The sequence below is a fragment of the Penicillium angulare genome (genome assembly GCF_028827245.1).
Source record: "Penicillium angulare strain IBT 27051 chromosome Unknown utg000012l_segment0_segment0, whole genome shotgun sequence".
NCBI classification, from domain to species: domain Eukaryota; kingdom Fungi; phylum Ascomycota; class Eurotiomycetes; order Eurotiales; family Aspergillaceae; genus Penicillium; species Penicillium angulare.
The window spans coordinates 1,856,432-1,870,706 of record NW_026623171.1 but is presented as its reverse complement, the minus strand read 5'-3'; the positions used below and the strand labels follow the sequence as shown (position 1 = coordinate 1,870,706).

Genomic DNA, 14,275 nt, shown 5'->3' with positions numbered 1-14,275 from the left:
GTACTCTCAGTGATGATCAGGAGTGTTTTATAATCTTCTACTTGGATACTTAGATATCAAGGTGGTTTATTTGAAAAATTTCTTTCATTCAGAAGAGCTTATTAAATTCATAATCATAACAGAGGGGCTTTTCGCCACGAGATACTAGGCCACCTCTTTTTTCTTTTTAGTATTTATGAGGTCACGAAAGTCCCTGCATTTACAGGTTGACCGAGGTGCGGAAGTTCTTTCCAGCGTAGACAGCGTTCTCACCGAGCTCCTCCTCGATACGGAGGATCTGGTTAAGCTTAGCCAGACGCTCGGAACGAGCGGGGGCACCAGTCTTGATCTGGCCGGCACGCAGACCGACAGCAATGTCGGCAATGGTGACATCCTCGGTCTCACCGGAGCGGTGAGAGACCATGACGCCCCAGCCGTCAGCGTAGGAGTCCTTGGCAGCCTGGATAGACTCGGTCAGGGTACCGATCTGGTTGACCTTCAGGAGGAGAGCATTGCAAGACTTGAGCTCGATGGCCTTCTTGATGCGCAGAGGGTTGGTGACAGTCAGGTCATCTCCGACGATCTGGAAGTCGGAGGTCTTGTAGAAGTAGCTCCAGGCCTCCCAATCATCCTCAGCGAAGGGGTCCTCGATACTGACAATGGGGTACTTGGAAGCCAGGGACTTGTAAAGGTCGGCCAGCTGCTCGTAGGTGAGCCACTTGGACTTGTCGCTGTCGGGGTTCTTGAAGTCGAGATCGTACTTCTTCTCCTCGGTCTTGTAGAACTCGCTGGAAGCAACATCCATGGCAATGTTGATCTTGCCGGTGTAGCCAGCCTCGGCGATAGCCTCGGTGATCAGGTCCAGAGCCTCCTCGGCGGTCTGAATATCGGGAGCAACACCACCCTCATCACCAACGTTGCCAGCGGACTGACCGTACTTCTTCTTAGCCAGAGACTTGAGCTTCTGGTAGACCTCAGCACCCTGACGGAGACCCTCGGAGAAGGTAGGAGCGGAGCTATAAGATAATGCTGTTAGCTTTCTGTTTGATGATGTATATTGATTCCAGCACTGGAAGCTGCAGGGACACATACTCAGGAACAATCATGAACTCCTGGAAGGCCAGACGGCCACCGGCGTGGGAGCCACCGTTCAGGACGTTCTGGAAGGGGACGGGAAGGACGTAAGGCTTCTTGGTTCCGGCAAGGTCGGAAACGTGAACGTAGAGAGGGACACCCTTCTCAGCGGCGGCAGCCTTGGCAACAGCCAAGCTGACACCGAGGATGGCGTTAGCACCAAGGCTGGCCTTGTTGGGGGTACCGTCGAGCTTGTTGAGGAACTCGTCGACCTTGGCCTGGTCCTTGACGTCGACGTTCTCCTTGATGAGAGCGGGGCCAATGATCTCATTGACGTTCTTCACGGCCTTGAGGACACCTGAATGCGAAACCAATGTTAACCATGAAGTCCTTTTGGGGTAGGAAGAGAGAAAAGAGGAAGCTGTTTACTTACCCTTGCCGCCCCACTTGGCCTTGTCACCATCACGGAGCTCAACGGCCTCGTGCTGACCTAGATTATCTTCATTAGTATCATTTGGCCTGGGTAATAGATACCTGGTTAGAGACGAGAGACTTACCGGTAGAAGCACCAGAGGGAACAATGGCACGGTGAAGGCCAGTCTCGGTGACGATGTCGACCTCAACGGTAGGGTTACCGCGAGAGTCGTAGACGGAACGGGCGTGAACCTTAGCGATAGGCATTTTGAAAGGTAGTCTGGACAGATGGTTCAAGAATGAAAATCAGTTCAGTTGCAAGAGAAAAGGAGAAAAACAAGAGGACCACTGGGGGTTTATGGCAAGAAGCAGCGTGTGACTAACGGCGGGGTGGCAGGTTCACCGATGACCCAAAAAGAATGGCCGGACACGGGGATATGATTGGGAAGGGGCTGATGTGCTTGAGCTCACGCAGGTACGATTGGCTACAGCAATGGACTCCAGTATGAATCCGGTAGGATCACTCTTTTGCTATAGTGGATTGGGTAACCCGGTGTATAGCAAAGGGGGAAGTAAAGTAGAAAGCAAGTAAAGGAAGAGGGGCAGAGGAGAGGAGGGGAAGGTGTAATGTATGGCGGGGTACTGTGATGTAGATGCACCAATTTAACTTACCTTGGGAGCAAAAAAAAGTCAATAGAGACAGAGAATAAGAACAGCTATCAAATCAAACCTTTAAAAAGAACGGAAAAACCCGATTTCTTAAATACTTGACTCCCCAGTCTGACCCCGGGAAAGGTCAACCTGGGCCTCCGATTCTTTCCAATGCGGTGGTGGGGCTCCACGGCTTTCTCCAATGCTTGCTGGCTGATCCCGACCGTCTGCGGATGCTACAGCTTGCGAGATCTTCCGTCCCTCGGGACAGTTCAGTATGATGTTATCGTTAGTCGACTCGGCGCGACTAAGCTCTTCCATTGTATGACGAAATCGTTTTGAATTGATCCCATTCGCCCCTCCAATGCCCCTCCATATGCCCCTCTACAATCCCAAATTACGTACACTGTCTATTCCCTCTGTTGAGCTATGAACTCCTAATTAAAGCGGGTGGAGAGGGACGAGAGAAATCTTCAGTCATGTATTTCAAGGGATCCTGGCCAATGATAGCTTCTTCAGGACATTCCTTGGCTCAAGACGGTGGTTCTATGGTTCTATGTTGCATTGGGACCTGGTGTACATCCGTACATAGTCTGTGCTGTAGAGATCGGATTAGGAATGGCGCCAGCTGTGTTTACCTTATGGCCTTGTGGCCTTATTGCCTTAGTTAATATTCCCCTTGATGCCTTACTGCCCTACTGCCTTGGAGCCTTGGAGCCTGAGGATTAGATGATTAGTTAACGTGTTCGGTAAGCGAGTGACACATGTAAGCGAGTGACGCACCTACCATACAATATCTATTTTAAATGCATTTTTCTTAACCAAAACGCCATTAAATTAATTTAACTAGCTATGTTCTCTATCTGGGCATATTTCTCTTCTATATCCTGGCTTCCTACATATTCCACATCCTCGCTAGCCCCGCGTAGGTGGCTGTAAACCCTCTAAAACCTACTCACAATAGGTATTAATACAGGCTACTTGGGCCTCAAATGGCTCCGCACGTAGCTCACGAACTTCTTAAACTGAAATATCGCCTTCGTGAGCTATCTACCTAGTCGACCGAGTCCGCTTTTACTTCTACTTCTCATTAGCAGCACGTAATTCTTTAATTTCTTACGCTTATAGAATATGACTTTGTATCTGGAGTTAGAAGCCTTTCACAAGCTAGTTTAATACACAATCTGACGGGCTAGGCGGACTATAAGACTATATACAAAGTAAAGCTTTAATTAATAAAGCCTATCGACGTAGTTTTTTCTCTATATAGGGAGTTTTTAGTATAAAATTTCAGCTTAATTCGCTACCCCGGCTCACCGGGAGTATTAGGATTCAAAGATAAATATTAAGCTTTAAAAGTACTCAATCGGATAAAAAAGGTATTAGACTAACTACCCTAAAGCTATTTTTAATAGTCTTAGGTTTAAAAGCCTTAATTCAGGTATACAGATATACCTCAAGAAAATCAAGTTTATCGATATAGTTAATCCTAAGGCACATCTTTATTTCAATAAGCCGATTGTACAAGCACTTTAACACTATAAAACAGCCAATATTAAGAGGCTATAAAAGATATAACGAATATATAGATATATAAATTAATATAATATCGTTTTTTTCATAAATTTCATCAAACCTCAGGGTTAAATAGCTTCTATAGCCATTAAGTATTAAAAGTCAATACCAACCTTTTAACCATAAAGAAGTCGACAAAATAAAGAGCTTTTCAAGCCAATAAAGACTAATTTTATTGGAAATCTAGCCGTTTAGGCTTACTTCGAATCGCTAATTATCTAGAAGATTATTGAACTAAGATTTAATAAAAACCTTACCTTTAAAAATTATATACAGAGATAAAACCTAACCTAAAGTATTTATATATTTAATTATAGTTATTTACTTATAATTTCCAGATTATAAAAGCGATCGCTGACTATAGTATTTAGTTTTTATAACGACTTTCGTAGTTGTTATTAATCCTATTGCGAAACCAATCTCGTCAAAGTTATAAACGTTGTTAGGATCGATACTATATTAAAGTATAGTTTTTTAAACAAGATTAAACCATTCACCAATAATTTTTAGGTCTTCACACTTTATATATTTATAATTATAGCGTCTCAAGAACCGGTTTAATAGTTCAAGATACCTTTTTATAAAGTTATAAACCCATTTTTCCCCAACTATTTAAATAGGGGTTGTTTTGTAAGCCTTAAGAAGAATATTCGCAGTTTCTCATACAGTAGTCAGCCGGGGTACTACTCCACGATTATTAAGCAATAGGATCCATTTTCGAAGCGTTTCCTCTTCGATTTCTATCAATTTATATAAGTTGGCGCGTGAATTCGCACGGTTTTGAACACCGCGGAGGCGGCAGCGAAGTATCGGCTCCGACACATTAAAACGACGTGCTGCTTCACGAACAGCGCTGATTTCTTGGTTCTTTATAGCCTGAATAGCTAATAAGATCCTACCCTCTTGCTCGATTAAGTTTCTCGAGGTTTGGAGGCAAATTGGTGGCATAATAGGTGGTTGAATTAATTAAGTGCTAATTCATAGACGCGTTTTGGGCGGGGTGCGTCACTCGCTTACATGCGTCACTCGCTTACCGAATACGTTAGATAAACTCGACAATGATGTCAGTCACGTGATACAGAACGCGGTATCATGTGATCTGGCAGCTCCCTCGCCCGGTGCTTGGGATGATGACCTAGAAGCTTCCCCAAGATCGCATCTGTTTACTTGTGTCCTTCGATTCGTCTTTTCTATCACCAAAGACCTGCAATATCGGTTGCATTTTGATTTGGAGAACCGATTTATCCCTCTTTTTGATTTCCTTCCCTCGTTGCTCCTGTGGATCCTACCCATAGGTCACCATGGACAGCGCCAGCGACCCCGAACGGGATCAGTCCCTCGAAGATTATAAAAAGAGCTTGCTTGAGCTACGAGAATGGGAGACAAAGTTGAGGACCTTGCGCCTGGGGATTAAAGATCTCCAACGCGAGTTCGACATCTCTGAAGAGAACATCAAGGCACTACAAAGTGTTGGTCAGATCATCGGCGAGGTGCTTAAGCAGCTAGATGAAGAGCGATGTAGGCTACCGCTATCCAAACAGTCAACCCTCCTACCAGAAGAATCGGTTTCTAACTCATTCTCCAATGTCTTTTAGTCATCGTCAAAGCATCTTCCGGGCCGCGATACGTTGTCGGCTGTCGCTCGAAGGTCGACAAGGCCAAGATGAAGCAGGGTACCCGTGTGGCCCTGGATATGACAACGCTCACTATCATGCGAATGCTTCCTCGCGAGGTTGACCCCATGGTTTACAACATGTCCTTAGAAGATCCCGGTCAGGTGAACTTTGCTGGAATTGGTGGTCTCAACGACCAAATCAGAGAGCTCCGAGAAGTCATCGAATTGCCATTGAAGAACCCAGAACTGTTCCAACGAGTTGGAATCAAACCTCCTAAGGGTGTTTTGCTCTATGGTCCTCCCGGTACTGGTAAAACACTGCTTGCCCGAGCAGTGGCCAGCTCCATTGAAACCAACTTCTTGAAAGGTGCGTTTTCTTCTCTCGAGACTCTTTCGCCATGACGTATCTAACATTTATCCTTTTTTCTGCTTATAGTCGTCTCTTCCGCCATCGTTGATAAATATATCGGTGAATCCGCTCGACTGATTCGAGAGATGTTCGGTTATGCTAAAGAACACGAGCCTTGCATTATCTTCATGGACGAAATTGATGCCATCGGAGGTCGTCGATTTTCGGAAGGTACATCAGCGGATCGTGAAATTCAACGAACACTGATGGAGCTGCTGAATCAACTGGATGGATTCGACTACTTGGGCAAGACGAAGATCATCATGGCTACCAACCGACCGGATACTCTTGATCCGGCTTTACTGCGTGCCGGTCGTTTGGACCGCAAGATTGAGATTCCTCTTCCCAATGAGGTCGGCCGTTTAGAGATTTTGAAGATTCATTCCAGCACAGTTCAACTGGAGGGAGATATCGACTTCGAGAGTGTGGTCAAGATGAGCGATGGCCTCAACGGTGCCGATCTGCGTAACGTGGTCACTGAAGCGTAAGTTTTCACATAGGAGAGCCTATAATTGATTAAAATCGTCAACTGACATTCATTAGTGGTCTGTTTACCATCAAGGATTATCGTGATGCCCTGAACCAAGATGACTTCAACAAGGCAGTACGGAAGGTGGCAGAGGCCAAGAAGTTGGAAGGCAAGCTGGAATACCAGAAGCTGTAATTTTATCTACCTTCAAGTAAATCTTGAATTGACTATGTGATCGATGGTACTTGATAGAAATCTGTTATAGAATTCTCACCATTATTCAAGACCACTCGTCCGCAACATTGAGCTTGTCAGCTCCCACCTAGTACTAGCAGATGGGGACCATGTAGGCTGATTTTATTACAATGATTGCTAATCACTTGAGGCGAACCTAAAGTAGAGTATCCCTTGCATATAGTTATCAAGGTATTTATTGTTGTCTTCTACAAACACATAGCTTCGACAGTGGGTGATAAGCGGGATCATTAACTTGGACGGAGTACCTTGAAGTTCTCCACTTCCCCAGTCGGGGGTTTTGCACCGGTTCACTCCTCAGTCATTTTACCCCCCCCCCCCCCAAGTTCACGGATTGTCTAAACCAAATTGTTAGACTGTTTGGAATTCATACTGGATTCTATCTACTTGCCTCCTATTTGCCCGCGGTTTCGACATTGTGAATAAAGAGACGCGCGTGTTTTGGGAAGCTCTTCTGCAAAGCACACGTAGGCCTATTTGAAGCTCAATTTCGAATCCACCACACGTGCACTGGCTGCAACATTGACTCGACGATCACTATTAGTCCGAAACATCTATTCGCCAGCGTGGTATGTGTAGTCGAAGCCAGTGTTTACTCATCCAGATATCGGCGCATGTCGCAACACAATTTACTAACACCTGCATGTTTACCAGAACGAGAGACACCAACGCTTCCGACGTCAAACGCTCCACGAGACTACCATTGAACCGATCCCCTGGTCACGCTCCCATGATTTTCTATTAGCCAATTGCACGACCGGTATCTATTCGGATACAAAGAACGTGAGGGGTCACACAGGATAACAATGTCGTTCCAGGCACGACAGGCGCATTCGCCCCTCGGCCAGCAGCGGGGTGGCCTTGTTGCACCGGGCTTCTCGACAAGTAAAGTGGGCAGCTTTTTTGAGAGTGAGCGCACGTTGCCAATGTATAAAGATAAACCATACTTCACACCTAGACGAACAGCACCGAGACGACGATGGCGATACATCGGTGCCGTCTTCGGCTTGTGTGTTTTATTATTATTCTGGTATACCACATCATCCCCTAAACTGCCTCCGGGCTCGGTGTCTGGCTCGGACAGTAAGGGGTATGAGCTTTGGAAATGGATGCAGACACTGGATGATGAACCCTCTGCGGAGGTGGATTGGGAAGCATGCCGGGATAGAGTGCGAGATGCCTTCCTTGTTAGCTTCGACAGCTATGAAAAGGAAGCATGGGGTAATAAATTCTTGAAAGGCCGGTTGAGATCATTCTCGCTAACGTGAACTCGAACTAGGCTTCGACGAATACCACCCGAAGACCGGCAATCACAGAAATATGGTGCCGGGTGGCCTAGGATGGATGATAGTGGATGCTCTGGATACCATGATGATCATGAATCTAACATCCCAGGTTCGACATGCCCGACAGTGGATATCTACATCATTGAAGCATGACCAAGACCACGACGTGAGCACGTTCGAAACAACAATTCGCATGTTAGGTGGCTTGCTATCTGCACACTACCTATCTACACAGTATCCCACACTTGCGCCCATTGCAGACGATGACATTGGTGCTCCTGAAGAAGATTTGTACATTGAAAAAGCAACTGACCTTGCCAATCGACTACTTGGGGCATTCGAGACCAGTTCTGGGATTCCATATTCTAGTGTTAACCTAAATACATCGATGGGTCTAAAATCACACGCCGATGGCGGTGCTGCATCAACGGCCGAAGCAACATCTGTGCAGCTGGAATTCAAGTATCTGGCCAAGCTGACTGGAGAGGCGGAGTACTGGACGACTGTGGAAAAAGTGATGGAGGTTGTAGACAAGCAACATCCCCGCGATGGTCTTGTTCCGATCTATATTCACCCGAACACAGGACAGTTCCAGGGCGAAAATATCCGCCTGGGAAGTCGGGGTGATTCCTACTACGGTTCGTGCCTACTTTTTTAACTTCCTTTGCTAGAGTCTTGCTGATGTTTCCTGGTAGAATATACGATCAAACAATATCTACAGACATCCGAGCAAGAGCCCATTTACAAAGAGCTTTGGGATGAATCCATGCAAGGAATTCGCAAGAACCTCTTGGCTTTTTCTAAGAATGCGCAACTGATGGTCTTGGGTGAACGACCTGCAGGCCTGGATGGCAAACTCTCCCCCAAGATGGATCATCTCGCATGCTTCATGCCAGGCACAATTGCGCTCGGTGCAACTGGTGGTCAGCTTCTATCCAAAGCTAGACAATCTCCTGATTGGTCTCAGCAACGCGAGGAAGAGATTCTGATCTCTCGTGAGCTCATGAAGACTTGCTGGGCAACATACCGGAACACCGCGACTGGTCTTGCCCCTGAAATCTCACATTTTGTCCTTGACGATCCGCCAGTCATGATGAGCGATAAATACCCACAACCCGCTGTATTCGCTGGCTCATCGCCACAAGAATTGGAAGGCATTTCCCTTCCTTTGGCTCTCCAGGCCGATGGCTCCGAGCCATGGCGTCAAGATATTGATATTCACGCAATGGATCGCCATAACTTGCAACGCCCAGAAACAGTCGAGTCCCTTTTTTACATGTATCGTGTTACTGGTGATGAGACGTATCGCCAATGGGGATGGGAATTGTTCAAGTCTTTTGTCAAACATACGGCAGTGGTCGAGATAATCGCACCAGCGCTGAATGAACCAGGGGGCGCTCCCACACAGCGAATCAAGAGCTTCACATCCCTCAGTAATGCCGACACTATTCCACCCGAGAGCCGTGATAATATGGAGAGTTTTTGGATGGCCGAAACTCTGAAGTACTTCTATCTGTTGTTTTCGGATCGTGATTTTATTTCCATTGAGGACCATGTGTTCAATACCGAGGCCCATCCCATGCCACGATTCAAGCTTGGTGGAGAGTTGAAGACAGGTTGGGAGAGGAAACCTCGTCAATAGAGCATCTAAATCGTTTAATCTATTGTTTTTCCAAGTCTTGGTCACAAGAGAAACATAACATTTGGCTCTAATTACCCTTTTTGGAAAAGAACTCCTTACAATTCGCCTTCTTTAGGGCCTGTTCACAACTGAGATACAATAAAATAAAAAGAACAAAAAAGGGTTTCTTTCACTTCTAATGAAATGCAAGTGCACACATGCATAAATTGATGCACGTAGACCGCAAAGATCGCTTTGGGAATTCACAATGACCCGAAAATAATATAGTCGTGGAACTATTATCATTAACCCAAGTAATTTAGTCTCTTTCCAAAGCAGCATCAATCAGTTTCTTGAAACCTTCCACAGCATCATTCAGATTGCGCACAGTGAGAGCTTCATTATCACCGTGAGCGACAAAGATGCTCCCAGGTCCATACAGGTAGCGCTTCACGCCGTCCCGAACCGACAGATTTGGTACATCAGTACCATAGTTGACAGGAACAATATCAAAACCAGGAACATCCGTATCAAGGTCCTGAGGTCCATACGATTCCAGATGATTAGAGAAATCCACAACAACCTCCGCATCGACCTCCTTTGCAGCCTCGGCAACAGCGCGAACGACAATTTCCCTCGCCTCCTCCGGAGTACCAGCTGCCAATCGCACAGCAACATCAGCACGGGCCTCGGCAGGAACAACGTTATTCGCAACGCCACCCTGCACAGTTCCGATGTTCAGCGTTGTACGACCATACTTCGAGGACGTGGGAAGACCGCCATCGCTAACGGGGATTTCACCCAGCTTATCGACGCGAGCAAGTGCCGGAAGTATTCCGGAGACGGCACTATAGCCTAACCAGGGGTATCCTGAATGGGCTGCCTTGCCGTGGGAGAGGACCTCGAAGCCCACCATGCCCTTGTGGCCGGAGACGAGAGCAGCCTCGGTAGGTTCACCGAAAATAAGAGTGTGATATGCGCTGTTTGTGTTTAGATTTGAGTCTGAGAAAGTCTTCATGCCGTCTCCGCCGATCTCTTCGCCGACGACGAAGAGCAAGCCGAGCTTTGCGTCGGGAGTCTTCTCGAGAGTTTCGAGGGTAGCGAAGACTTGTGCAGCGACACTGCCCTTAGCATCGACGCTTCCGCGGCCAGAAATGACGGTATCCGCAAAGCTAGATGTGGATTCCGATTCGGGCTCACGGACAGAGTATGGAATAAAGGGTGGGACGGTGTCGATGTGGCTGGTGAGGAGGATAGAGGGTTGCTCGGAAAGGGAAGCCGGGTAGGCGTAGATGTTATAACGAGTCTTGGGAGCCGGGCTATCGTCGTCATTGCCCTGTTGCCTCTTCACGGGAGGGACCTCTTGCTTGACCACGGTGAAGTTCTTGGATTCGAGGAACTCGGCAACGAAGATACCAATGTCGTGCTCATTGCCGGAGATGGACTCAATTTCGATCATATCCCGGTGGAAAGACAAGAAAGGAGATCCATTAATGACGCCCTCAACGTTTGATAGCTCATGGCTAGGATTGTTGGGCTGTTCAGGCAAGAGAGACACATCCAGTGGTTGTTGTTGCCATGGTGCGGGGTGCGGAGAAGCTTGAGCGACGGTGAGGGCCGTGGCGACGCCCAGGTACCAGGTGAGCTGCATTGAGTATGGTCTGTGGAGATATGGATCTATTTTGGCACACGTGAGTATGTGTGTCGGTCGAAATTTAACATTGATGGGCTTGGAAGAACACACCTATCACTCTAGAGATCTCAGAGCCCTCGGTGACTGTGACACTGAAGCGGAGTTGCAGCGGAGTAGGAAGGGACAAACAGCCCAGCGGGTCCGCCCGCTTGCCATGACTAATATACTATGTGGTGCCGCGCTTTGGCCCCCAAGCTGTTACTAGGTACTGTGTGTATAAAAATGTGTTATTGTGCTTGTAATTGATTGGAAATATTGACGATGATAGTAGATGATCGATACAAGAAAGAAAGTAGAATTATGAAAAAAATAAATTATGAAGTCTGTCCGTCTAGCGATTTCAGGCAAAATTACTACATATACTACTTACAAGTAGGCTAATCTTAAATATGATAATCAAAATCAAACATTACTAAACCATTAGTAGTTTGAATTCTACATAGAAAGTTGATGTAACACCTAGTATTCTAGTAAATCAATAACCCCATGGAATGCTACCCTCTCTCCAAATCTTGTCTTTCAATCTATGTAGAGCTTACGGTACAGATGGCGGTATACTAGTAGGTGATAAAGGTTAATTGTATAGGGCCGGACAGTCTTCGGACAAACAGCCAATGGGACCGCCCGCTTGCCATGCCTAATGTACCATATAATGCACATGTGCCGCAGAAGAGTCTTGATATCAAGACACTATAAATTCAGATCCAGATTCAGATCGACGATCCACAAATCAACGTTGAATCTTGATCTCAAAGTGGAGACCACTGGGTAGTATGTATGTAGTAGCTTTGTAAAAGAAGTATGAATGAAGTATACATACACTTGTCTGAGTGTATTACCAGCAAGCTATTTAGCAAATTATAGTAGAGAAGTAATATGACTCGAGTAAAAGTATAACTGTCTTAGGTTAAGCTGATGATTTATAATTTGCGCGTTTCCGCCCTACAAGTACAATGCTGTATCTCCCGCTAGATAGAGTAAGTGTTTCGGGGATGTCTTGTCTTAGGTTAAGCTGACGATTTTATAATTTGCGCGTTTCCGCCTGCCCCCAAGTACAATGCTGTATCTCCAGCTAGATAGAGTAAGTGTTTCGGGGATGTCTTGTCTTACCGCTTCTCCTTCCCCTCAGGAGACCAAAGTACCCTACTGTATTACTATATTTCTATCAATAGATAGGCACCTATGATATGATAAAATCTTTACAATCCGAATTTGGCCCCCAAGTTGTATTGTGAATGTACTGTATATGGACACCTGCCCAGGTGGTCTGGATACAAATGTGTTATTACGCTTGTTAAAAATTGGAGATATTGGATGATCGATGCAAGAAAGACAATAAAATTGCAAAAAATATACATAGTATGATGCCCAGTCCACTTAACTCGCAATTGTATGCAAAACTACGTATAAGGCTGCTTTCAAAGGTGGGCTGGGTGGATACTGCCAAGATTGTGTAATATTGTGGCTTGAACATTTAGTATCAAAATCGTCGAAATAGAGGGTTTTCATTACTTCGAGAAGACCTCGGAATTGCCAGTTACATTAGCTATCTCAATAATGTCTTCAAAAATCTTGACAAAAGTTGAACCCTGGTCGCTTTTACCCAATAATTGAGGCTAGATCAATCCCTATGTAATTTCAGGGGTATATACTGACTGCCCAGGTGGTACAATGATGAGGGGCAATGGGCTTAGAGGGGTACATGCATGTGTCCGATAAGAGAAAACAGAGCAAGAGACCAATAAAAACCATGTGTGGAATAACGCGCAGTTGATTCTCTTGATTTTTTTTCTTTCGCGTTACGAAGCTTCCTGGTGGGTAATGCCCGTTGCTTGGTGCCAGGTGGGTTGACCCGAATCTTTTCCCGGTTTCGGGACATCATCGGAACGGGATGCGGGCCATGAATTTAAAGACTATTTATTCTGTGCTGAATTTTCTTTCATGGGGAAGCTTGTTGGTAGCAAAATTTGATTTCTTAGTTTTTTGAAGGGTGACAATCCATCTTATGTCTATGAAGAGGAAGGCAAAGTAAATTGGAGCGGCAATAATTTGAAGTAAGAAATAAAACTGTGAGATCGAGGCAGCGAACGGATTACCACGGAAGCGATGTCTGTATAGGTAACAATACATAAGACAAATTATGGAGCATGTATTTGCATTATTTCAACATCGGTCTTGCATAGGTGCACCAATTCCCGGTTCCTGTTCAAGAACACCCACTAGGGTATGTACTAATGCAACACTAAGGGGGTGCCCCCCCCTCGACTAAAACCAATGATGATCTTATTACTAGGTCCAACAGGCAAACATATGGAAATTAGATATCAACAGGAGAAAACCGTTAGAGATTCTCCGTGATCTGCACACTGAGACGATTTAGTATAAGCCAATTTTTCACGTTCAAGCAAGGGACTTGGAAAAACCTGGAAATCACTTTAATTGTATTGATACCAAGGCCAAACATACTCTAGAAATACCGCCCCGTAGTGGGTATTGAGTGGGTATGATAGCTTGATAGGATAGGGGTGCTAGACGAACGATCGGCAAAGGTCTGATGGACGATGACCCACAATATGAGTCTAGAGAGAGCGAAAGGGAAGGTATCTAAGCGTTTAGTTCGGAATACCGGCCCAAGCCCAAGTGCTTACTTTCGGGGTCGGAGGGGCACACAGTAAAGTGGCTCCACGATACTACATAAATCAATCCTGCCCATGTGTGTTGTAGCTTTCAGGATTTAATACTCCATCTTTGCCTGTGCGCATCCCGTCAAACACATACCTCCCGAGGTCTTGATTTGGATAAAACCACTTCATAGATATCATGGCAGTACCACGGACAAGGTTGCTGGCCAATGTGGTCGACCAGGCAGCCGAGCAAGACCCGGACAGACCGTTTGCTGTTATCCCGCAGGGGTTGGAGGTTGCTGATGGGGTCCAAAAAATGTCAATGAGGGACCTTGCTAACGCTGTGAACTCTCTATGCCGATGGATTGACAATGAAATCGGGTCATCTAGCCCCCGAGAAGTCTTGGCCTACATGGGAAGCAATGATGTGCGATACTGTGTTTTCATTATAGCCTGTCAGAAAACTGGACATAAGGTATGGACGTTCTTCAATAGTCTTGACTATTGCAGTCTTTAGCTCGATGACGTTGACAAAGAATACTAGGCTTTTCTCCCCTCCACAAGAAACTCAGATGAGGCTCATATCCATCTCTTGAAGACCATCAAGTGC

The 14,275-nt window shown here is 45.9% G+C and overlaps 6 protein-coding genes across 6 annotated transcripts; 3 read left to right on the top strand and 3 right to left on the bottom strand.

Annotated features, from left to right (window-relative positions):
• Positions 1-199: 199 nt before the first annotated feature.
• Positions 200-1,734, bottom strand: aspf22 (enolase acuN; the record flags this gene model as incomplete). The annotated part of the gene is made up of 4 exons (XM_056929572.1): positions 200-995; positions 1,072-1,411; positions 1,487-1,543; positions 1,611-1,734. The coding sequence occupies 4 exons, from the start codon at positions 1,732-1,734 to the stop codon at positions 200-202; spliced, it is 1,317 nt and encodes a 438-aa protein (XP_056772934.1).
• A 492-nt stretch (positions 1,735-2,226) lies between these two features.
• Positions 2,227-2,439, bottom strand: N7478_013361 (uncharacterized protein; the record flags this gene model as incomplete). The annotated part of the gene is made up of 1 exon (XM_056929571.1): positions 2,227-2,439. One exon carries the CDS (start codon positions 2,437-2,439, stop codon positions 2,227-2,229), a length of 213 nt encoding a protein of 70 aa, XP_056772933.1.
• Positions 2,440-4,994: 2,555 nt separating this feature from the next.
• Positions 4,995-6,381, top strand: rpt4 (proteasome regulatory particle base subunit RPT4; the record flags this gene model as incomplete). Its single annotated transcript, XM_056929570.1, has 4 exons — positions 4,995-5,211; positions 5,289-5,675; positions 5,745-6,201; positions 6,261-6,381. The coding sequence occupies 4 exons, from the start codon at positions 4,995-4,997 to the stop codon at positions 6,379-6,381; spliced, it is 1,182 nt and encodes a 393-aa protein (XP_056772932.1).
• Positions 6,382-7,247: 866 nt separating this feature from the next.
• N7478_013359 (glycoside hydrolase family 47 protein) lies at positions 7,248-9,369 on the top strand (the record flags this gene model as incomplete). The annotated part of the gene is made up of 3 exons (XM_056929569.1): positions 7,248-7,662; positions 7,721-8,365; positions 8,423-9,369. The coding sequence occupies 3 exons, from the start codon at positions 7,248-7,250 to the stop codon at positions 9,367-9,369; spliced, it is 2,007 nt and encodes a 668-aa protein (XP_056772931.1).
• Positions 9,370-9,667: 298 nt separating this feature from the next.
• On the bottom strand, positions 9,668-10,999 carry N7478_013358 (M20 family metallopeptidase; the record flags this gene model as incomplete). The annotated part of the gene is made up of 1 exon (XM_056929568.1): positions 9,668-10,999. One exon carries the CDS (start codon positions 10,997-10,999, stop codon positions 9,668-9,670), a length of 1,332 nt encoding a protein of 443 aa, XP_056772930.1.
• Positions 11,000-13,861: 2,862 nt separating this feature from the next.
• On the top strand, positions 13,862-14,209 carry N7478_013357 (acetyl-CoA synthetase-like protein; the record flags this gene model as incomplete). The annotated part of the gene is made up of 2 exons (XM_056929567.1): positions 13,862-14,140; positions 14,183-14,209. The coding sequence occupies 2 exons, from the start codon at positions 13,862-13,864 to the stop codon at positions 14,207-14,209; spliced, it is 306 nt and encodes a 101-aa protein (XP_056772929.1).
• Between the last annotated feature and the right edge of the window lie 66 nt (positions 14,210-14,275).